The following is a 22,899-nucleotide window of genomic DNA, read 5'->3' as shown; positions in this document are numbered from 1 at the left end:
TAATGCTAGTTGCCAGGAACAAGCAGATTTCCCTGATAGCTGTACAGGAGCAGAAAATATAGATTAGATTTACACCACAAATGTTCCCTTTGGAAGGGTCAGCACTCTCCACAAGTTCTCCCTCAGTGGCTGCCATGAGCCTCTGAGAATTTTATAGTGAATTTCAGGAGAATTGGAGATGGAGCTGTGAGAATAACATCAAACTACTTCGAAGTATAGAATCTGTGAGAGTATAGTTGATTGTGGGATCTATAGGACATATTAGGAAAGTAGTTATTTTATTTTTGTTAAGATTTATTATATTTATTTCTCTCCCTCCCACCCCCACCCCCACCCCAGTCTGCCCTCTGTGTCCAGTTGCACCCTCTGGCACCGGGAAACTGGGTCTCTTTTTTGTTGTGTCATCTTGGCTGTGTCAGCTCTCCGTGTATGCGGTGCCACTCCTGGGCGGGCTCCGCTTTTTTTATGTGGGGCAGCTCTCCTGAAGGGCGCATTCCTTGCACGTGGGGCACCCCCACGTGGGGGCACCCCTGTGCAGCACAGCACTCCTTGCGCAGGGCAGCTCTGCACGTGGGCCAGTTCACCACACAGGTCAGGAGACCCTGGAATTGAACCTTCGACCCTCCCATATGGTAGGCGAATGCTCTATCAGTTGAGCCACATCCACTTCCCAAAAAGTCATTATTTTTGCTTCATAATTTTGTCAGAACTACAGTCTTTGTTATTATAAGGACAATTGATAGAGAAAGTATATTTTATATATCATAATAAGACTGTATTCATTTGGTTCTTTGCAGTTGACATTTACATACCTTCTTTATTTAATATACTTATTGGCTGGTTCTGAATGAATTGTTAAAATAGTTAACATTTTTGAAAATAATTTTAATTAGATTTTTGTGAACACAGATAATTTTACAACTGTACATTTTGTATCTTTTTTTTCAGATTTTGCATTTTTTATTTCTAATTAATTTTTTAGCTAATTTTCTTGCTCTGTGTTTTTGACAGTGTTTTGTGAATTTTTAAAATTTTGGTTAGCTAATTGTAAATTCTAGAAGCAGATGGAGCAATCAGTCATTTGTGTATTAATTTTTAGCACCCTGGAGCGATTTTACAGATTGTTAATGCTTTTTAAAAATAAATGTATTTGAATCAGTTAGCTTTTGCTGCGGCTTAAAATGTCAACCTTTTGTTGTTGTTCGTGATTCTGTGGGTCAGCTGGTAATTCTTCTGGTCTGGACCAGCTTGGCTAACTCTGTGATGAGCAGGCACCCTGGCTTAGCCTGACTTCACATGGTTGCCAGTTGACAAGCTGGTTGATCTCGGGGGCCCAACCGAGATGGCCATCTCTGCCATTGTCACAGAGGCTGTCATTGTATCAGGACTTACTCACTTGATGAAAGATGGGTTCCCAGAAGCAGGGGCCCAAAACACAGTGCTATATCTCAAGCAAGTCTCATGTCCAAGGTCAGTTATGGCAGTTATTTTGTAAGCAATCTACCAGTGCCCATTTAAGTTCTTATGCATTTTGTAACTTTAAATTCATTTTTATCCAGTTGTGCCTACTTCACATTTAAAAAATAATCTTTGTAATATCATTCTTTTACTTTTATACTTAAGCTTATTCAATGTCTTCATAAAGAAAAGCAGAATTCCAGAGTTAAAGGACTTGCCAGTTTTAGTTAGATATTCCTGTTAAAATCATTGAGAAACTTCTTAGAATATTGAAATGAGAACTATAAAGCTTCTCTCATCAATATTTAGCATTTCAGTAATTATAGTTATTACTCTTTCTTAAAGAGAATGAATTCATAGTTAACTTTTTAGGTTGTTAAATCAAAGCCATGATTAGATCTTTCACTCTGGGTACCTGAATACAGTTAGAACCATTGCCTAAATTTAATCATTGTAAAGGTTAAATAAGTGTCCTGGCTAAAAGTTGCAAAACCAGTGACTTGGAATTTAATACTTGATTCTTTTGTTGCTTCAGCCAGTTAATGACTATATCATCTGCTTCCCTTGAGCATAAGTCTTAGAGAAAATGTTGTTGTTCCTCAACATACAGATGAGAAAGTTGAGAGTGATTTAGTGCTTTGTCTGAGTTCATACAACTGGGGCTTTGGCATCAGATCTGCCTACTCTTTCTACTCCCCCTGCCCTAGCATATTAGTACCAGGGTCAAATGGAATTCTGTGTGTGAAGTACTAGGCTAGATCTTCTCAAAGGTGGGTAATCACGTTCAATAATTTCATGATGGAAAAAAAGTTGAAACTTTATATCAAATGGAAAATTAAATTTTACACTTGGGCCAGCCTATATTGACCAACATGAATATTATGAGAGAATTTGGCAATTTCTTTAAAAAGCTTTTATGAAATGAAAATCTAGCATGATGGAAATTTGGGGAAAGAATGTTGTCATTTAAAATGTATTTTTATTACATGTATTTTTCTGGAGTCAGTAGAAACTTTTTTTTTTTTGAAGATTTATTTTATTTCTTTCTTTCTCCTTCCCCCTCCACTGTTCTCTGCTCTCTGTGTCCATTCGCTGTGTGTTCTTCTGTGTCTGCTTGCATTCTTGTCAGGTGGCACTGGGAATCTATCTCTTTTTGTTGTGTCATCTTGCTGTGTCAGCTCTGTGTGTACAGCGCCACTCCTGGGCAGGCTGCGTTTTTTGCACAGGGTGGCTCTTCTTGCGAGGTGCACTCCTTGTGTGTGGGGCACCGATACGCAGGGGGCATCCCTGCATGGCATGGCACTCCTTGCATGTGGCAGCGCTGCGCGTGGGCCAGCTCACCACATGGGCCAAGGAGGCCCTGGGTATTAAGCCCTGGACCTTTTATATGGTAGGCGGACACCCTATCAGTTGAGCTGCTTCCCAGAAGCTTTTCCTTGAAGGGCTATTCTGATAAACAGGCGTTTTCATTAAAAGTTCTAGTAAATAGTCTACAGCCATATTAAAATTGGGGAAGAATTTTATAAATACAGGTCTTATCAATATAAGATTCTTCTTGTTTAACTTGTACTGAAGGCTGGAGGCTAGTAAATAAAAACTAACTCAAATAATTTTAAGGAATGGTGAAAATGGTATATTTTGTGTTCTATATGTATTATCACAACGAAAAAAATTTTGGAGACCTGTATTTGTATAAGTTCATGTTTATGCAAAGTCATTTTTAAGAGCCTGCAATGTTGAATCCCAAACTAATTAAAAAAAAAAAAAATTTTAGGCTTAGGTTTGAAAATACTATTCCTTTTTTTTCCTCTCTATCGACCATCCCAGAAGTTAGCTGATGATTCCTTTATTTCAAGAGAGAGGAAAGTCTTCCTGGCTTCCAGAAACGAAAGGTGACTGTACTATATCCCAGCTATAGGAAAGGGAGCAGGAAACCTTGAGGACTTTGAACATGAAATAACGATTGTAGTTTCTTCATTTAAGATCACTGGCTCCATGTATGCCCGGCTCTTCACATGAGGGAAATGCTCCAGGGACTTGGGAGAACATACTTTTTAAATAGCAAAAATACAAATGGTAGGCCATACTCAGTTTACCACTAACTATTCAAATGATGTACAGATTTCATCACCTCATTTGAAACAAAATAATAATGCCTATCTTGATAGGGGCTTTATGAGATTCAAAATAATGCATTTAAAGCACTTAGCACAGTGCCTGTTAGTGTTAAATAAATCTATTTGGGAACTTTGGGGGAGGTGGCGCCAGTAAGTCATTGGAAGCATTGAGTCAGTCTTTATTTTGAACTTTTGTGAATTTTGTGTTTGGTTGTGATCACATATTCCATTCAACTCCACAGTGTCCAAGTTTAGTCATAGGAAAGTTAGTAAAATTTATAAATAGCCCAGTCCTAAGAGAGAATTCCAAATATCAACTACTATATTTTCTACTTAAGAAATGGGGATTTTGAAATAAGAATAAAGTGAAAGATAATAATGAAGTTTTTTAAGGTGGTGGTACAGAACAAGAGTGGATAAATTATGGATCAAGAATTTAAGGACTAGGGAGCAGATGTGGCTCAAGCAGTTGAGCGCCTGCTTCCCACATGGGAGATCCAGGATTTGGTTCCCAGTGTCTTCTAAAAACAAACAAACAAGGTAACCAACTCAGGGGAGCCGATGAGACTCGGTGATTGAGCGCCAGCTTCCTACATGTCAGGTCCTTAGAGCAATCTTTGGCCCCTGGTACAAAAAAAAAATTTTTTTTTAAGGACTATATCTGAATGTTGACACATAGGATGTACTGTTACGCAGCTATTAAATTATGTTGATGGGTCTTCATACCAGATAAAATGCTTGTTTTTTAAGGTTATGATAGTATATAATCATTTTTTTGTTAGAAGTGCATAGGAATTTACAAGAGTGGAAGAATTGTTACTGGATTTTATCTAGGTTCTTGGCTATGCTGCAGAAATGAATTTCCTGGTCAGTTAGGTCAGTAAATTACTCAGGTAGGGAGGGAAGAGAAATGGGAAAAAATAGCAGAGCAGGGGTCCCAGGTAGAGAAGAAGGGGGTGAAAAAGGATAAAGAGGGCTGATGTACAAGCTACAATTCCTCATTATGGATTATAAATCCCCAGGTTTACTTGTGTGGCCACGTGGCTGAGGAAGAATGGTGAGGGCACTGCACAGAGGGCAGGAACGGGTCCAGAGGCAAGAACACAGTGTGAAAGCATGTTCAGGCCTCACGGTCTGCTTTATAAACTAATTACTCCACCCCTGTGCTAATGGCAGGGGAGGGGCTCCAGCTGTTTGCTGTTTTGATTGATTACCCCACCCATCAATCCCCTAGTGAGGACCCAATGATAAAGTCCCTAGGGAACATCTGGAGCTTTTCCTTGCTCTCAGAAGAAGTCTTTGTTCTGGATAGCAGAATCTTGGGGGTGGGGGGTGGGGGTCTTCCAGCAGCCATCTTGGGGGTTACTGATGTCCACGTGAACTCTCTGCCAGGTTCCAGATCCGTCTGTTGATTCTCTGTCTTACTAGCCTGGTTCAGAATTAGGGTGTTTCCCCCCCCCCCCTTTTTTTATGCTAATAGATATTATCCAAAGCCTATTTTAATTAGAAAAATGCTTTCTCAATTTTTTGTAAAGCATTCCTTTCTATTTTGACTCTAGACTTTTTAGCAATGCCTTTCTGGTTACAGAAGATTAATTTATGTACTCATAACAAAACAGATAAAGGTTTAAGTGTCCTGAAGAAAAGATGCAGCTTAATTAAAATGAAGTAATTTTTAGACTTTTTCTGTAACCCTTGAATCATCACAGAGAGTAACATTTTGAGTTTTTTTCTTTCATGTTTCTAATAATTGAGTCCAAACCACTTTAAAAAATGGTTTTTATATTTAGAGACGTCCTAATCAGTCTGCTTACTGTCAAAAAAATTATGTTTCCAAATGTTTATGATCAAATATTACTCAATGTTTTTAAAGACATGTAAATAGAAAAGAATTGCTTATTGAGCTGCACATGGCTGCTATTTATAATTATTTACACATGGAAGTTGTTTCAATTTTTTCTTGACTTAAAAAAGTAGTCATAAGCAAATGCTTTCCATATACTTTTGCTCTCTTAATTTTTGAGAACCCGATGCCATGTATTAAATTTGTCTAAGTAGTATTTTTCTCCTGGAAATGAGAAATTAAATATGTTTTTGAAAATTGAAAAGCCGTGAATGCTGACTAAAAGATTGGTTGGAGGATCTCATTTTTATTTCCCAATCTCTCTGGAAAAGAATTCGGACATGAATTATGAAGAGTAGCGATTACTTGATATGTTTTGAGGCTTATTTACTCTGTAAACTTTCTCAATTTATGTGACTAAATTTCTTTTTTATTAAGACAAAGATTTTTCAGTCTTTTCTGTAGGAAGGTGGAAAGAAAGAAAAACTTTAGCTTGCATATTGTTGCTTGGCATCCATCCAGTTTTAGCTGTAATACTTCTATTAAAATCTTAACCTTCATTTTTGTCTTTTTGATAGTACAGTAATAAAACTCATCTCATTTCCTCTACCTCTTTCTCCATACTATATCCTTTCACTTTGTATTCTACGATTAAGTTATGATTCATTAAGCAAATTACTATAGTATATTATTGTATCACACCAACATGTAAAAGTGCAGCACAGGCAACTATTAAGAGGGTGGGAAATACTTTTGATCTTTAGGGTTAGATTATTCAGGCAAGTTCATGCAGCTTTTAAATAGGCTATTAGCTTTAACCTCCATTAGTTAGCAGTAATTTTACAGCATCACCCACCTACCCTTTCACTCCAACTTTAAACAACCTCACAAATACATTTCAGTAAATGGCATAATGAATGCTTTAAAGATTCAGATTTGGGAAGCGGACTTGGCCCAATGGATAGGGCGTACGCCTGCCACATGGGAGTTCTGTGGTTCAAACCCCGGGCCTCCTTGACTTGTGAGGAACTGGCCCGTGTGCAGTGCTGATGTGCGCAAGGAGTGCCATGCCACCCAGGGGTGTCCCCCACGTGGGGGAGCCCCACGCACAAGGAGTGCGCCCCGTAAGGAGAGCCGCCCAGCACGAAAAGAAGTGCAGTCTGCCCAAGAATGGTGCCACACACACAGAGAGCTGACACAACAAGATGACGCAACAAAAAGAAACAGATTGCCGGTGTCACTGATAAGGATAGAAGTGGTCACTGATGAACACACAGCGAATGGACACAGAGAACAGACAACTGGGGTTGGGGGGATGGGGAGAGAAATAAATAAATAATAAATCTTTAAAAAAAGATTCAGATTTCTCTAAGGAAAGCTATTAAATTGGCATTCGTTTTAAAATTATTTAGCACAAATGAGCAGTAATTAATAAGCTACCATTTGGAAGCAGAGATACATAGGAAAAGACTGAAACACTGTATACTTTGAATAGATTTGTTACTCCTGAATGAGTGTAAATAAATAATGTAAATACAAGTAATTAAGACAGTAAAGGGATCTTTTCTACCTATAATGTAAATTAAAATGGAAAAGAAGCTTTATTTAAAAAAAAAAAGATTAAATAAAGTTTTATTTTCTGTGACTAAGTGGTAACCTTTATAAAACTTAAACAAAATTATTGGTATCCTTAACCTCTGGTGTTTTTAAAAATAAATGCACTCAAAAAATGCTCTTTCGGGAAGTGGACTTGGCCCAGTGGTTAGGGCATCCGTCTACCACATGGGAGGTCCATGGTTCAAACTCCGGGCCTCCTTGATTTGTGAGGAGCTGGCCCATGCACAGGGCTGATGTGCGCAAGGAGTGCCCTGCCACCCAGGGGTGTCCCCCACGTGGGGGAGCCCCGCGCACAAGGAGTGCGCCCCGTAAGGAGAGCCGCCCAGCACGAAAGAAAGTGCAGCCTGCCCAGGAATGGTGCCGCACACATGGAGAGCTGACACAGCAAGATGATGCAACAAAAAGAGACACAGATTCCCATGCCGCTGACAATAACACAAGTGAACAAAGAAGAAAACGCAGCAAATAGACACATAGACAACTGGGGCGGGGGGCAGGGGAGGGGAGAGAAATAAAATAAATAAATCTTAAAAAAAAAATGCTCTTTCCCTCCAGAAACAAGTCAGACAATTTTAAAAGTTTTTTTATAGACAGGTTTTTATAGAGAAAGAAGTCACAAAGCAAGTATGGCTTTAGCAAATTTTCCCCCTAGATCTCCAAGTAAGTTTGAATTTTGTTAAAATCAGGGCTCACCAGTTTTGCGATTAAGCATCTATACTTCTCAGTAATTCCCTGCCTTTTTAGTAACCATCTTTATCTCTATCCTAGCAAAGTTACCTCATAGTTGCATTACATGAATGAGGTATGAGTATTCACTGTTGCACAGGGCTTATATATTATCATTTGTATTCATCAGGTCATAGATGCATACTGACATCAAACTAATGCAATAGGTAGAAAGTAGCACAAATATTGACTCTTTTTTTTCCGAACATTTTTTTAATTAAATTTTCTTTAAGATACATAAATCACAAAAAATGTCACACTAAAAAATATGAGAGGGCCCCACACAACCCACACCCCAAATATTGACTCTTGAAAGTGCTGTGTAATAGAGGACTTTGGAGAAGAAATACCAAGGAATTAAAACCAATTTTGGGAAATATCATATATTAGAAAGATAAACTGGCTCCAATAGTCTAGAAAAGTAATAAGATAAACTTTATAGGGATCAATATTTTTCCCTATGTTTAAGTACTGGAAACCGAACTGAGACCTCCCTTGTAGAAGGTGGGCACTCAACTGTTTGAGCCACATCCGATCCCCCTCTGCGTAAGTTTTTTTTCAAGGTTTATTTTTTTTAAAATTTATCTCTCCCCACCCCCTCAGTGTTTGCACTTGCTGTGTCTGTTCATCTTTATTGCTTTAGGAGGCACCAGGAACTGAACTCTGGACCTCTGATATGGGAGGGAGGTGCCTAGTCGCGCCTTAAGCCACCTCCATTCCCTACTTTGTTGTGTCTCTTGTTATGTTTTTCCTTTTGTGTCTCTTGTTGTGTCATCTTGTCACATCAGCTCATTTATTTCTCTCCCCTTCCCCCTCGTTGTCTGCTCTTTGTCCCTTTGCTATGTGTTCTTCTGCATCCGCTTGCATTATCAGGCCGCACCGGGAAACTGCGTCTCTTTTTGTTGCATCATCTTGCTGCATCACCTCTCCGTGTGTGCGGTGCCATTCCTGGGCAGGCTGTGCTTTTTTTATGCAGGGTGGCTTTCCTTGCGAGGTGCACTTCTTATGCATGAGGCACCCCTGTGTGGGGAAATCCCTGCGTGGCATGGCACTCCTTGTGCACTACAGCACTGAGCATGGGCCAGATTACCATGCAGGTCAGGGGGCCCTGGGTATTGAACCCTGGACCCTCCATGTGGTAGGCAGATGCTCTATCCATTGAACCACATCAACTTCCCATATATGCTTAAGTTTTAAAAACACAATTATCAACTTAGAAAAGTAAGAATTAAACAGTACTAATTTTTTTAAAAACACGTATCAACAATGTTCCATTAGGTTTAATATTTTTAAAATCTTATTACGATTAACTGTTGGAATACTTTACTGACTTAACAAACATTGCTGACTTAAACATATTGCTAGCCAAAACAAACTGATAAAAGAAAAGCTTTTCATACAGTTTAGGATATCACAGCTTTATTGAGTGATTCATGAATTGGGCAACTTCCTATTCAGAAAGTAGAAGGGAGCTCATATAGAGCAAGTGTGGAAGGAAGTAATGACATGTTCTGATTGGCTGACATTAACCTTCCCTTCTACTTGGAGCAGATGTATATTGATTTGTGTAGTATGATTTTCCGTTCTGATAAGTTCTCTCTACTGGACCAAAACTAGTTTTATAAGCAATCCTGTAGGGTATGTTCCCTTTTCTTGGAAAACCCCTGCATTTGTTCTCTGGAAAAGGATTAAAGCCTTTTAAGAAAGGGTTTTTTCAGAAAGTGGTCTTCTCCCAGCAATGCCCAATGTAGGCAGTAGTGTTCATAATCAAGGAGATGAGTCTGCTCTGCTTTTTGTTATGTTATGCCCTGAACTATACTATTATTATTATCTTTTTAATCATTATCACACTTAGAGCTAATGACAACATGGTTGATGCAATTTAACATCATGTCATGGGGGAACAATCAAGAAACTATGGTAGTATATGATCTCAAATGAGCAGACAGGGGGTAAAAAATAGACATTTCTTTGTTTTATTTAGGTCTTTTTTTTTTGGTTGGAAATGACTAAAGCCTACTCCAACTGATAAGAATATCTCAAGAATAAGAAATGGAGCTAGACCTCTCAAAGGACTAGAACTGAGAACTAGAACTTCGTTGAGAAACAAAATGGCTTTTTTCCTACCCTATCCAGTACTTTATGGTCTCACTTCTTCTGTACTATGATCTCTTTGATTTATTTCTTCTCCTTGTTATATGTTTGTGGCCTAATATGGTCTCCCCAATTCCAGCTTTGTATAACGCCCCAGTTCAAGTTTTTAACAGAGATGGGCAGACATCTGTGTCCCACTTCCAAAATCTCAGAAGAGAATCCAACTGACCCAGTTTCAGTTTATTTTCTACTCTTGTACAAGTTATTTGTTGTTACGGAGAAGAAAGGTCATGTAGTGCAAAACATAGTTGCAGAGACACAGAAGGCTGGGAGTTGCGGGTGGTTGGCAATTAAGCAGACCTCCCATGTGGTAAGCAGACAGACATTCCAAACTGTTGAGTGCAGATACCTTGGAAAATTAGAATGGCTTTGTTAGAGAGAAATTATAATTGTTTGGGGAGGGGGTTCCTTAAAGAGCATACTGCTGGGAAGCAGATATCAGATCAATATAAGAAAACATTTATTAGAGCTTTACAAATTGGGAAGGGCTCATCATCATGGGCTAGAATGACCATCTGTTGATGGAGCATTTTAGAAGAGATTTAAATATTAGATGGAAAGGTGGCTTGCAAAGTTGACTTGTGGAGTGCCTTCTAAACAGAGTAAAATAAATGTTGTTTAAAACAGTAATTTCCCCTCAAATCATAAAATATTATTTTTCTTATAAAATATGTATATGGTACCTCTTAAGCAAGGGAAAGCCAAGTAGGCAATGGTGGCTAAATAGTTTCTGGTTAAATTGGGTTTGTTTATGAGTGGCAGTCTGGTGCAAGAGGAGAGGCAATGGGGAGCTGATATGGCTCAGTGGTCCTGGATTCAATCTCTGGCCCCGGTACCTCAAAAAAAAAAAAAAAAAAAAAAGAGAAGAGGGACAGGGGTAAGAACAAAGAATTGCTTTGAAGCTACCTTTACAAAGCAAGCTGGATTAGTTAGCTTTTGTGGAGGAACAAACCACCCCAAAATTTAGGGACTTAAAACAATAATTTATTTAGCTCTTGTTTCTGTGGGTTGGATGTTGGGGCTTTAATCAGCAGAGTGGTTTTTCTGGGGTCATTCTTGTGTCAATTATCAGCTGCTGCATTGGTTGGAGGCTGGCTGATCTAGGATGGCTTTAGTTGAACCGGCTTGTCTCTACTCCTTGTGGTTTTTATCTTCCATCAGGCTTTCCTGGCTCCATGTGGCAGCTGTGCAAAATTCTAAGAGAAGGAGTGGAAGGACTCAAGGTTCCTTGAATTCTAGACCCAGAACTGACAAGATGTCACTTTCACTGAATTCTGTTCATCAGAGCAAGTCTCAATAGCTTCTGGGGAAGCAAATTTGGCTCAATCGGTAGAACATCTGCCTACCATAGGGGAGGTCCAAGGTTAAAACCCAGGGTCTCCTGACCTGTGTGATGAGCTGGCCCATGCGCAATGCTGATGCACGCAAGGAATGCCATGCCATGCAGGGGTGTCCCCCACGCGCAAGGAGTGCGCCCTGTAAGGAGATCTGCCCAGCGCAGAAAAAGTGCAGCCTGCCCAGGAGTGGCGCCGTACACACGAAGAGCTGACACAGCAAGATGATGCAACAGAAAGAGACACAGATTCCCATGCCGCTGACAAGAATATAAGTGGACGCAGAAGAACACACAGCGAATGGACACAGAGAGCAGACAGTTGGGGGAGGGGGAAGGGGAAGGGGAAAGAAATAAATTAAAAAATTAATCTTTAAAAAAAAAAGTTTCTTAATTTAGGGATGTGGAAATAGACCTTTTCCCTTCATCTGAGGAACTACAAAGTTACATTGCAAAGATGGTAGATAGAGGATGGGACATAATTGCTGCCTTCTTTATAAGCAGTCTGTCCCACAAGGCCCACTGTTTTGTTTTAAATATGTCACAGAGCAACAGAAATAGCAGTATTTTTAAAGATGTTTTCAGTCATACTTTATGTGAGATCGAGAGACCACTGTTAATCATATCTTTTAGAGGAGAGGAAGGGGCTGGAGGAGATTGAGGCTCAGGCCTCCCAAGCCACTCCTGCGTGCTGCTATTACATGTCAGCTATTCATTTAAATTAATTTAGGCAGTGAACCCCAAGAGCTAAAAAACAGATTTTTTCCTCGTGGTATCGGGACTGGGGATTGAACCCAGGACTGTGTATGTGGGAAGCTGGCACTCAACCACTGAGCTATATCTGCTCTCCTAAAAAGTAGATTTTGTTCTTGTACTCAGTTATATGTTGAGGTGGTAGTGGCGGAGAGATAAAGTTGGAGGTTATAAAGTTGAAACGCTTTCTTTGTTTCAAAATAAAGTAACAGCATCCAAATGTTTTCAATGAACGCCAAAATTGTCTCCTCGGCATTACAGCTGTTTATGTTCCTACAAATAGTTAGTGATGTTGAATGAAAAATTGTGTCAAGAGTAAATTACTATTAAATGCAAATATTGTGGGTTTTTTGTGCTGAATTTTAAATGTAGTTACTTGGAATTTTAAGCTTAAACATCTGTTTTATTTCTAGGAGCTCTGCCAATGCCGACCTGGAGAAGGAAATTGTTCCTGTTGTAAAGAGTGTATGCTTTGTCTAGGTACTCTTTGGGATGAGTGCTGCGATTGCGTTGGTAAGTTGACATCCAATACATGTCCTTAATATTTCTTGTCACAAAATCCTTGACTTTAATAGACTTAAAAGAATATCTCATGGGACTAGGTCCCATCCTTAGCCCCCGTAATAGCCACAGCTTGTAAAAGCTGCAAGTTTATTATTAAACCTACTCCATTGTGAAAGGCCAACCAACCGTTTACTCAGAAGAAGCCACGTCTTGGTGACATGGAACAGCCCCCATCCCGGGCCTACATGTCCAGATACAGTTCACTTCCTCACAAGAGTACACCAAGAAGCCAGATGACCCCACCAGCCCCCGCACCCCTAAAGTTCACTACCCCTAGCCCACCACCCCCTAGCATCCCTGTAGGCCCTCGGGTCTTATCTAAGCCCAAACCCCCTCCCACTAACTAAGCATGTTCCTGCCTATTGATGTACTGTATAAATTCACAGCTGCCTCTGCCAGGGCGGGCTGATGTTTCTATCTTCAATCGTCTTCCTGTTGGATTTTCTCAGTAAATCCTTGCATGCAGTTGCTGGTCTCTGCATCCCAATTGTCTCACTGCAATGTCTAACAATATCTATAAATGTATTTTATGTGTAAGTATGTGTATAAGATATACTTGATGAATGGAACATTATGTTGGATTTGTTTGAATTGAATAGTACTTATATATATATTTTTATTTTTGTTGAAAAATATATACTGAAGGATATATACTGAAATTAAAAGTGCTTACCCTTGGAAAAGTAGGAGTGAGGGATTAAGGGAGAGCTTCTTCCTTTCATTTTGAATTTTTTTATAAGAGGCATGTATTCTGTTTACAAATAAAAGAAAGAAGCACACAGAATATCCTCCCTCAAGACTTCACTAATGCATCCTTGATAAACAACAGCTATTTTTGAGGGTTTTCTGAGGAATGGTCTCCAAGATATATGAAGTAAAAAATGCAAGGTACTAAAGTGTGTGGAAAGAATGCTACCGTTAGTGTTTTAGAAAGGAAACTTAACATGCATAGATGGTTGCTGGAAGAAATACCCATCATTCCATTTCTGAGAAACTTTTCAGGATAGATAGCTGTTTCTATCTATCTATCACTTATTGTTTACTGTAATACTTGTTGTTTTGCAGATCTCTTCTGAAGAGTGGTGGTGGCACATTGATCTTTTTAAAATTAATTTCTGTATTTATGAGAATGAGAAATGCACATACTTTAGAAATCAGATAATGCCAAAACAATGCCTTGCCTCACTTCTTCACAATCCTTTGATCCTGTACACCAGAGATGACCACTTTCTACTCTTAACTGTATTACTTTCATAAGTCTAAATAATACTCTTACATGACTCTATTAACTCTTTGATTTTAGAAAATATAAAATTGATTTCCTGTTATGGTAGATGAGGGTCTAGTTCTCTTTTTCTCTTACCTTCCCAATATGGTTTTGTCATCACTTCTAGTTAAATCAATATTTAATTTAATAAGGCATTTAATAAATTAGCGTGACATAATTTCATGCGTGATAATGTAGGCACTAATTTATTAAATGAATTTTCCTATTATCTATCTTTCTATATTTTGGTTATACTTCCTGAGAGATAACCTAATCATCTAGCCCTTGTATTCATTTTTTAAATTTTGGCTTTCATTTTCATTTTTAATTTTCTTTTCTGATTGTTCCTTTTGGGTGGAATACACTGCTCTTGTTTTATAAAGTGTTTTTCGTATCTTTTTGTGTTGTAGAAGTTGACAGAGGTTCAGTTATTTGCGTATAGAAAGGCCAGGACTCAAGAATGATTTTGAGAAGGAAAAATGATTTACTGATGGCTGGCCGGACTCAGGGAGCTTTCTGTTTGAAACCCGAGCCCTGAACAAGAATTTTGAGTTACTTTTATACAGAGAGGAAGGGTCACATTGTTTTTGTTTCAGTGCTCAATAGGCTTGAATTAGCATATATCGTCCACATCCTAGGTAAGCTTTTAGCATGGACCTTATACATTCTAGATAAGCTTTTAGCACATTTGGTTTGCATTTTCCCCAAATATTTAAATTTTGTAGACTTTGCATTGTTAAACTGTTTCCTGGGACTGGCATGGTTGCCATGGTCACCAAGGGCTGGACTGCAGCCTCTTACTGTCCCACACCCACAAGTCACAGACAGTTTAGATTATCTACGGAGAGATGAAGAGCCTCCCACCCCACAGCCCACATCATCTGGCGTCTGCTGATGATGCAATTTTGTTGTTAAAGAGTTTTCTTCTCCCTGTACTGTTTGTTTCCTCAAATGTCTGGTGATCCTTTACTATGCATTCATATGTAAATGTTAGCAAGATATGCTGATTGGGAGCCCTGGACTTTGGATAGGGTGAGGAACCTAGTTTTGCTCACTATAAAATGATTGGAAGATGAGCTGGCAGTTTCATTTCTGTATCTGTAGATCTTTCCCTTCGGGGTTGTGCAGCTTTGGTGCAGAACGGGCCTTCAGTTTCCCTCGTGGGTGGGTATTTGGCTGGCTGCAGCTGTTTTGAGAACCCAAAGGAGGCAGTGTCAATATTCAGTCAGCATACATTCATTTACTTTCAATGTTTTTCTTTCCATCTTCTACAATTTTTGATGTTCCCAGTCCAGGGTCTCTCTAGTTTAATTCCTCTAGAAATTACAGTTGTGGGAAACCTGGAGGAACTTGGAGTCATAACACCCTTTAAATAGGTGTTTTCAACCAGTCCTCTATTTTTAGACCCTTGCTCTTCCTTGCTTCCGCAGTTCCTTGGGGTTCCCAACTCTTTGAGTCTTTCCAAAATTCTGTAATATGAAACAGCTTATGGGGGAACCCTGCTTATTCAGTTACATTTAGCTCTTAGGTTCATCAAAGATAGAGTCAGTGTGTCAATTTCTTGTTTTCATTTATTGTTTTTGTGGTGAATTCTGAGAGAAGGGAGGCAGGAGTGTATTTTTTTCTTTCTGTTATCTTGTATTCACCTTGTTCTAGGTAGTATTTCCAGATGGCTCTGGTTTCCAGGCTTCTAGGTTCTTGGCTTATGTCGCATAAAATAATTTAAGGACATGCTATAGGATAGGCAAAGAGTAAAGATTTTGTTAAGAGAAAAGAAAACGAGAAAAGTACATGGTCCGAGGCTTGGACTGCAGCTCTACTGCAGAGTGAGTTGGGTGCATGAAGCGAGGTCAGGGCTTTTTAAAGTCTTTCCTCCTCCTCCTTCGTAATGTTGGGGTGGGGCCCCAGCTGTTTACAGTTACGATTGGTTGCCCCACCTGTCATTTCTCAGGGGTACAAATGGTGAGGTCTTTTGAGAGTATCTGGGAGGCACTGCCTTGATCCCGAATGGGAGTCTCATTCCAAATGAGATTCTTTTGGCCAGGGTCTCACACGGTCTTTCCTACAGTCTTCTTTTCAGGTTTCTGGGTGAGATCTCACGGCCATGTGGTCTGTCGGCTATGAGGTCTGCCAGGCAGGTCACCTTCCCCCTTTCTCCATACTAACCTGCCTCAGTAGTACAGCGCCTGGCATAAAGTACTCCAATGCTTTGTGACTGTCAAATAAATGCGTTCTTGTTGTATTATTTTCCCAAGGTGTACCGTTATTCTGTGCCTTCGATGGTTATAATGTTTTTATTATATGGAACAAAAGAAATGTTGAATTATTTTAAAGTATTAAATGTACATTAATGTTTTAAGATGTACCATGAAAGTAAAAAAGGAGGAAATAGCCATATTAATCCCTAATGTACATATAATTTAAACATGGATGCCAAAATACACAAATGTACTTGTTAGCATTACCTAAAATTGTGTGTTTTAACTATCACACGATGGTACCAGTACTGTTTCGTTTCTTTTACCAGAAAGAGTTCTGCATTTCTTCTACTAAAAAAAAAATAGTTATTCATATTCATATCTTTGTAATCATAGAAGCAACTGGTACTTCTGGGCTAGTTCCCATTGGAAAAATTAATTTAGGGGAGTGAATGTAGCTCAGTGGTTAAGCTCCTGCTTCACATATTCTAGGTCCCAGGTTCAATCCCTGACAGTACCTCTTAAAAAGGAAAGGAAAAAACGTAATTTTATTACATTTTAAGGGTTTAATGGCCAGTCTTAAACTTCAGTTGAGTTTACAATAGAACTATCTTTCACTTTTAATTCAGATAATCTTTCATCTTTCTAGGATAAAATTTAGCAATCCCAGTTGTATTTGCTACTCGTTTTTTGTGTCAGAAGCGCTCTTCCAAATTAGACATCTTAATGTCCTTTGCAAAATTGTGGCTGCTCCTCCCTTCTAAAAGTTGAAACAGTCCCCATACTTTTCTTGGGTGGGGTACAAACCTCAGAGAGGACCCAAATTAGAATGCCAGAGAGGACCCAAATTAGAATGCGGGCTTCCTCTCCTATCTTATTCTGTGGACTTTGTGCACATACTTTGTCTATCAAACTTTCTCCTTCCAACTCTCTTGTGTAAGGGAATTAGTTTCTCTTGTCTGATTTTTTTATGGTCAGAATAACCGTCATACCTCATTTTCATCCTTGCCATTCAGACACACTCCCCAAATCCTGTGGTTTTAGATCCTGGATCTCTGCCCACAAGATTATTTTTCAGTGTTTATTTTGTCTTTACCTTTCCGCAAAAATAGTGTTCAGTGAACTGCTTTGTACCTACTACCCAGCTTCAACAATATATTGCCATGTTTATTTTATCTGTCGCCCCTTTTTTTGCTGAAGTATTATATAAAATAAATCATTTCATTATACCCCAAAGTACTTTATACACCTAAAAAAAAAAAGTTTTCTTGCATGACACAGTGTCATTACTATACCTAATATAATTAACAGTACTTCCTTAATATCCTCTAATACCCAGTCCATACTCAGAGTTCCCTGACTAATTGTTTTTAATAGTTATTTTAGTCAAATTAAGGTCCAACAAAGCCTATTTACTGTATTTGGTTGTTAGGTTTATTATTTCTAGAAGATCCCTTTACCTTCTTTAAAATTCCTTTGATTTGTTGAAACTAGTCAGTTATGATGAAGATTCCACATTCTGATTTGGCTCTTTGCTGCCTATGGTTATTTAACTTGCTACTCTGCCCTTCTGTTCCCTATACCCTGGAAGTTATATGTAAAGACTTGGTTCAATTTTGTATCACATCAGAAGGCAAATAGTGTCCAGTTGTTCTGCTTTTAGTAATGCTGAAATTGATGAGTGTTACAGAGGGTGATGTTCTGGCCCCTTTGTGGTGACTCCTCATCAGTCTTTTACCTTGTGGATTCTCCCCTTCACTGGCGACCACTGCCTGAATCAGTGATTTCATTAGACAGAGGCTGTAAGAGTTTCTATTTCTCTTTTTCATTCTTTCTGCATTTATTTCTTGCAATTATTCTGTATGGAGGAGCTTTCCCTCATCCCCCAGAGCTCTCTTTGGTTACAATAAAATGAAGGACAAATGAATAAAATGCATGCATGATAAAGCTTAATTCTTTATCTTTATCCATTTCAGAATACTGACTTTATGCCCTAGAAAACTGTAGTGTTTATATTTTGGTTTGCTTTGGGGGAGTTCTATTTTGTTTTGTTAAGTATTATGAAATCATGGCTTTATATATGTATTTAGTGTTTTAATCAGTTGCTTTCCATTTTCTTTTTGCTCAATTGTCCCATCTTTTTTTTTAGTAGGCGTCTCTTCAACTTGCCTTTGAATCCTTTCTGACATGACTTCTGTAGACTTTCTTAGCTTCAGACAGGCTGTCCCAGGCTTATCTTACATGTTTGCTGACTCATATCTGGAATTAGCTGTTCTCCAGGGAGCTTTGGTCTCCTTTAGAGAAAATGGTAGTTAAGAGTCCCCAATCTGGACATTAGGGGTACTTGTTGCTATTAAAAGGTTACCATTTCTTCTGGTCCTTTTTAGGATTAATTCTTTTCTAGGGATTGCTTATTTCCCTTTTTATTTATTTTTGTGTTTTGACTATGTAAAACTTGTCATTCCAAATATAATGCACATAATAATGATAAGACAGAGATGGTTAATTTTCATTCCTGTCACCTCCGCTCTGTTCTCTCCCTCCTGTTGAAGACGGGGTGACACTATAATTTTTTGTCCAAACTAAGATACTTTTGAGAGTGAAACCAGGACAATAGGCTAAATCAGAATTATCCCAGAGAAATCGAGGCATGGTTTCATCCTACCTGTAACCATGGTTTTAAACTTTTCAGTCTCTTTCATTTTCAGTGAGCATGTACAAATTTTACACTAAACATTTCAGTTCTTATACAAAACATCATGACCCTTGCTTTTTGTTGATTTGTTTTCACCTTGATAAAATGTCCTGGAACTTTTGAATTTGCTATGGGTGGACTCATACTGAACCATGTAGACCATGTAGTTGAGGTCAACATCAATGGCAACAATTTCCACTTTGCCAGAGTTAAAAGCAGCTCTGGTGAGGAGAAGATTTTTGGAGGATGGTGGAGTAGAAAGCTCCAGGAATCAGTCCCTCCACCAAAATAACTATTGGACCGGCTGAAACTGGCAGAGTCAACTATTCTAAAACTCTAGGGTCTAGTAGATCACTGTGCAGCATCCTTGAAGAGCTGAAGAAAGATGCTTGTGAATTGCAGTAAATATCAGCGAATTTTACCCTTCATGCAGCAGCTACCACCTTTTGATTCTCCAGTAGTCTGGAAATAGATAGTGGTGAAATTTACACGTTATTGTTAATGTACTTAATGTCAAAAATTGTCCATTTAAGATGTTAAAATGATTGTTATATATATTTTACCACAATTAAAAATAAATGCTGTAAATAAAAATAATAAAGTAAAAAAAAAAAAGTAGCCCTGGTATCAAGGCACCCAGTATGGCCAAATCCGTTTACCCTGACCTTCACCATTGTGTCTCAGGGATGCGGCCGGCACTACAGGAGATGCAGCGTCTGTGGAACAGGGAGCAGCAGAGTTTTTAAAATCTGTTTTATTTTGCTAAAGAGATTTGGTTGGTTCAAATGTTTGCACTTGTTACCCAGCAAGTCCTTAAAGACACCAAAGATTTCAAGTCTCCCCCACCCCCAGTTGTCTGCTCTCTCTGTCCATTCACTATGTGTTCTTCTGTGACTGCTTCTGTCCTTATCAGTGGCACCGGGAATCTGTTTCTTTTCATTTTGTCATCTTGTCATGTCAGCTCTCCATGTGTGCGGCGCCATTCCTGGGCAGGCTGCCCTTTCTTTCGCGCTGGGCAGCTCTCCTTACGGGGCGCACTCCTTGTGCGTGGGGCTCCCCTACTCAGGGGACACCCCTGCATGGCACGGCACTCCTTGCGCGCATCAGCACCGCGCATGGGCCAGCTCCACATGGGTCAAGGAGGCCCAGGGTTTGAACCGTGGACCTCCCATGTGGTAGGTGGATACCCTATCCATTGGGCCAAGTCTGCTTCCCCATATATTCACTTTAAAGCAGATGCTTTAATTCAGAAACTAAGAAACAAAACTGAGTTTAATTTATCCGTTGGCTCCAATAACCCAATACCTAATCCTAGGATGAACCCCTATCACAGATGTTTTATAGTAAGTAAGGGTAACTTCTTCATGTAAGAAAGAAATCTTCTAGAAGAAAATAAGGCTCACCCAATTGTGGAGAAGAAAAGAATTTATTCTCAATCTTGCAAGAAGGGGCACATAGGAAATGTGGCTGGCACCCCGAACAAAGAAAAATGACACAATTTATACCCCTAAGCCTAGCATGCAAGCCCTTACTCTGTTTCTCCATAGATAGGATACTTCAGAGGTTACAGCCTGTCTGAGAAGTCTGACTTTCCCTTGCAAGTTCCCCAGTTTTGGATTAACAGCTTCCCCCATCACATTCCAACCATTTTGGCTTTTATCTACTCCTTTTGCCAATAAGGTGTGGAATTTAGTGCTGAATTGGTATTGACTTAGTTCTTTCTTGTGCATTCTTTTTACTGGCTGTAGGACTGGCTTAAGCTGGTTTCCTTTGTTCTTGCTTAACCCGGGAGGGGGAGACTGAGGCAGTAGGCTGCCAGGTTACATTAATTAATTTTTTCTTCCTTTATGTGAAAACTAAACTGATCCCAGTCTTTTACACTTCATTTAAGTGAATTTCCTTTCAAGGACAAGCATTGAAATTGCTGAAGTCCAGTGCACACAATGCCAATACAGGAGCACCCAGATTTCGAGAAAAAGGGCTAGTCTAGCGGAGCCTGGAGAACAGTAATTTAGTAATTTCCTCAAATCAGTCTCCCTAAGCTGAAAGCTGTGCTGATTTTTCTATGATTTTGTGGGGGCTGTTTTAATATAATGAGGCAGATGAAGTGAGATTATGTTGGGTAGGAGATGGGTTTTAGCTGAGCTTATGCTGTTTTAAAACATGCGGGTCATACATCACATGTAAGAAAATGGTGCAGCAATGGCAGCTGTGGTTGTGACTTTCAGTTTTATACTGAAGCAAAGGTAACTTTTAGGTCAAGCTTCTTAACCGTTCATGTCCTAGTGATCAGAACCAATTTATTCTTTTTCTAAAGTGAAAGGCAAAACAGGATCTAACCCCGTTTGGGGATCAGATCACCCCAGTAGTCTCATTACTCTGCGTAAGGTGAGGTAAGTTTCCTTTTATTGTGCGTAAAGAGGATGGAGTTTTAAAAATGAGGAAATAGAAACTTTAATAAATCAGTAGGAAAGGTTACTGCTGTCAGGGGTTAATGAAGCAGCAGCTTCAGCTTTAAATACCCAAACCCCCCTTTTTTTTGGCTTTGAGCCCACAAAAGCAAATGTTACATTGAATTTATTCAGAAATTCCAATAACGTTTTTTCCCTCAAAATAAGCTGTGAGGTAATTGTTTTTAAATAAAGGTGATTGTTTTTAAGTATTCAAAATAGAGTAAGAACTGCTTAATTCTAAGGTGTTTTTCTCATTAAACTAAAAAAAAGAAAAAGATTTCCTTTTGTGATCCCTGTTGGCCATTAGATTGATTGAACTTTCCTAACTTCTAGAAATGCTAATTAACTCAGTTTTTAAAGTAAATTGCTTATAATTCATAAGTCCCTTAAGTTGTCACAAAAATGGATTGGGGATTGTATTATGAATAGTTGGAAGTTAGGTTGGTTTTGATTTTGGTTTATAACCTCAAATATGATCCCAGTCAAAACAAAGGACCTGCATTTATTTAAAGGATTTTCTTAAATCACTCATGTGCATGGTCTACCTTCCTTATCATGTAAAGAAATTAGTAGCAAGCACACCCAGCTCCCAGATCTTGGTTAACTTTTTTTTAATATATATATAATGAAGAAAATAAATTTGTGTTATTTTATTTAATATTCATTCTTAAGTTACAATTATTTCAAAACAATCTGCTTCTAATTAAGAGATACCTTAGTAGTATAATTCTAAAAACATGCACATACATTTAGTGGGAGTGTCTACATTTCTGAGAAAATTGCATGCATGATATACATTAACCAATAAAGAATAAGCAACTTTAAAATACCTACCAACAGGCTTCCTTTTTTTTTTTTTGGCAACAAAATAATTTCAGTCCTTAACATCTTCTCACATTCACCTCTCACCACAGATGCAAGGGCTTCGAATATACACGTTCAGTCTCATGCTTTACACCCTTTTAAAGTATGCATTGAGTAGAGCTTATATGTTGTGATCTACTTTATATAAGTATGCAATACATACATCCTCTTACTGATATTTTATACAATTAAATAACCTGCAGCATTTTGAAATTTTAACATTTATGGAAAATAACTTTTGAAAGACTTATGAAACATGTTGCCAAGGTTCACCTCCGTACACAGGCATTGGTTTGTCAAGTGGTAAAATGGCAGCAGCCTCAAGGTACATACTGAATGAAAATGGGACGAGCATGTCAATTCATGTAAACATACAGATATACACAGATAGCACGAAGATTTGTGCAGTTGGAATCACCAGTGCAAATGCATGCATTTGAGGTACTTATTTTTTCCATGGTCAGGTATAGTTATGCATAGTCATTTTCCTCAAGTACTAAAGATTTCAGACCTGAGCAAATAAAAAGCTGCAACAAGTGTGAATATGAGAAATTTATATAATATTTTAATTTCAAAGGTCTGTGCCTTTAACATACATCTGTTTAGCATTGTATATCTACATACTTAGTTTAGACTATTACTAAGCAATAAATCTTTTCATTGTAAAGAGACTGACTGGTAGTTATATCTGGCCAAGTGATTTAAATGGCCTACTTGCAATTCTAGCAAGATGTAGTGAAATAGTAAAATGCATCATTATTGCTTCATTGGACTGAAGCAACCAAAAGGCATAAACAACGATCAGCAGTGAAAAGAGAACACCCAGCACAGAGGCGCATGCTGTGGAATGGCCTTGT

The 22,899-nt window shown here is 38.7% G+C and overlaps 1 protein-coding gene across 8 annotated transcripts in view; it reads left to right on the top strand.

Moving 5' to 3' along the window:
- The window catches only part of TWSG1 (twisted gastrulation BMP signaling modulator 1), a 62,530-nt gene that overhangs the window by 12,542 nt on the left and 27,089 nt on the right, over window positions 1-22,899 (top strand). For 5 of the 8 annotated variants that reach the window (XM_058277366.1, XM_058277368.2, XM_058277365.1 and 2 more), the window contains one exon: window positions 12,415-12,514. In XM_058277366.1, coding sequence (XP_058133349.1) covers window positions 12,415-12,514 — 100 coding nt within the window. Of the gene's footprint in view, window positions 1-11,076; window positions 11,139-12,414; window positions 12,515-22,899 lie in introns of all 8 variants that reach the window. The other 3 variants (XM_071208438.1, XM_058277369.2, XM_071208437.1) reach the window with 1 other exon arrangement.

This window comes from Dasypus novemcinctus, chromosome 16 (assembly GCF_030445035.2).
Source record: "Dasypus novemcinctus isolate mDasNov1 chromosome 16, mDasNov1.1.hap2, whole genome shotgun sequence".
NCBI classification, from domain to species: domain Eukaryota; kingdom Metazoa; phylum Chordata; class Mammalia; order Cingulata; family Dasypodidae; genus Dasypus; species Dasypus novemcinctus.
The sequence above is the reverse complement of the archived record's forward strand: the minus strand, read 5'-3'. Positions and strand labels throughout refer to the sequence as shown.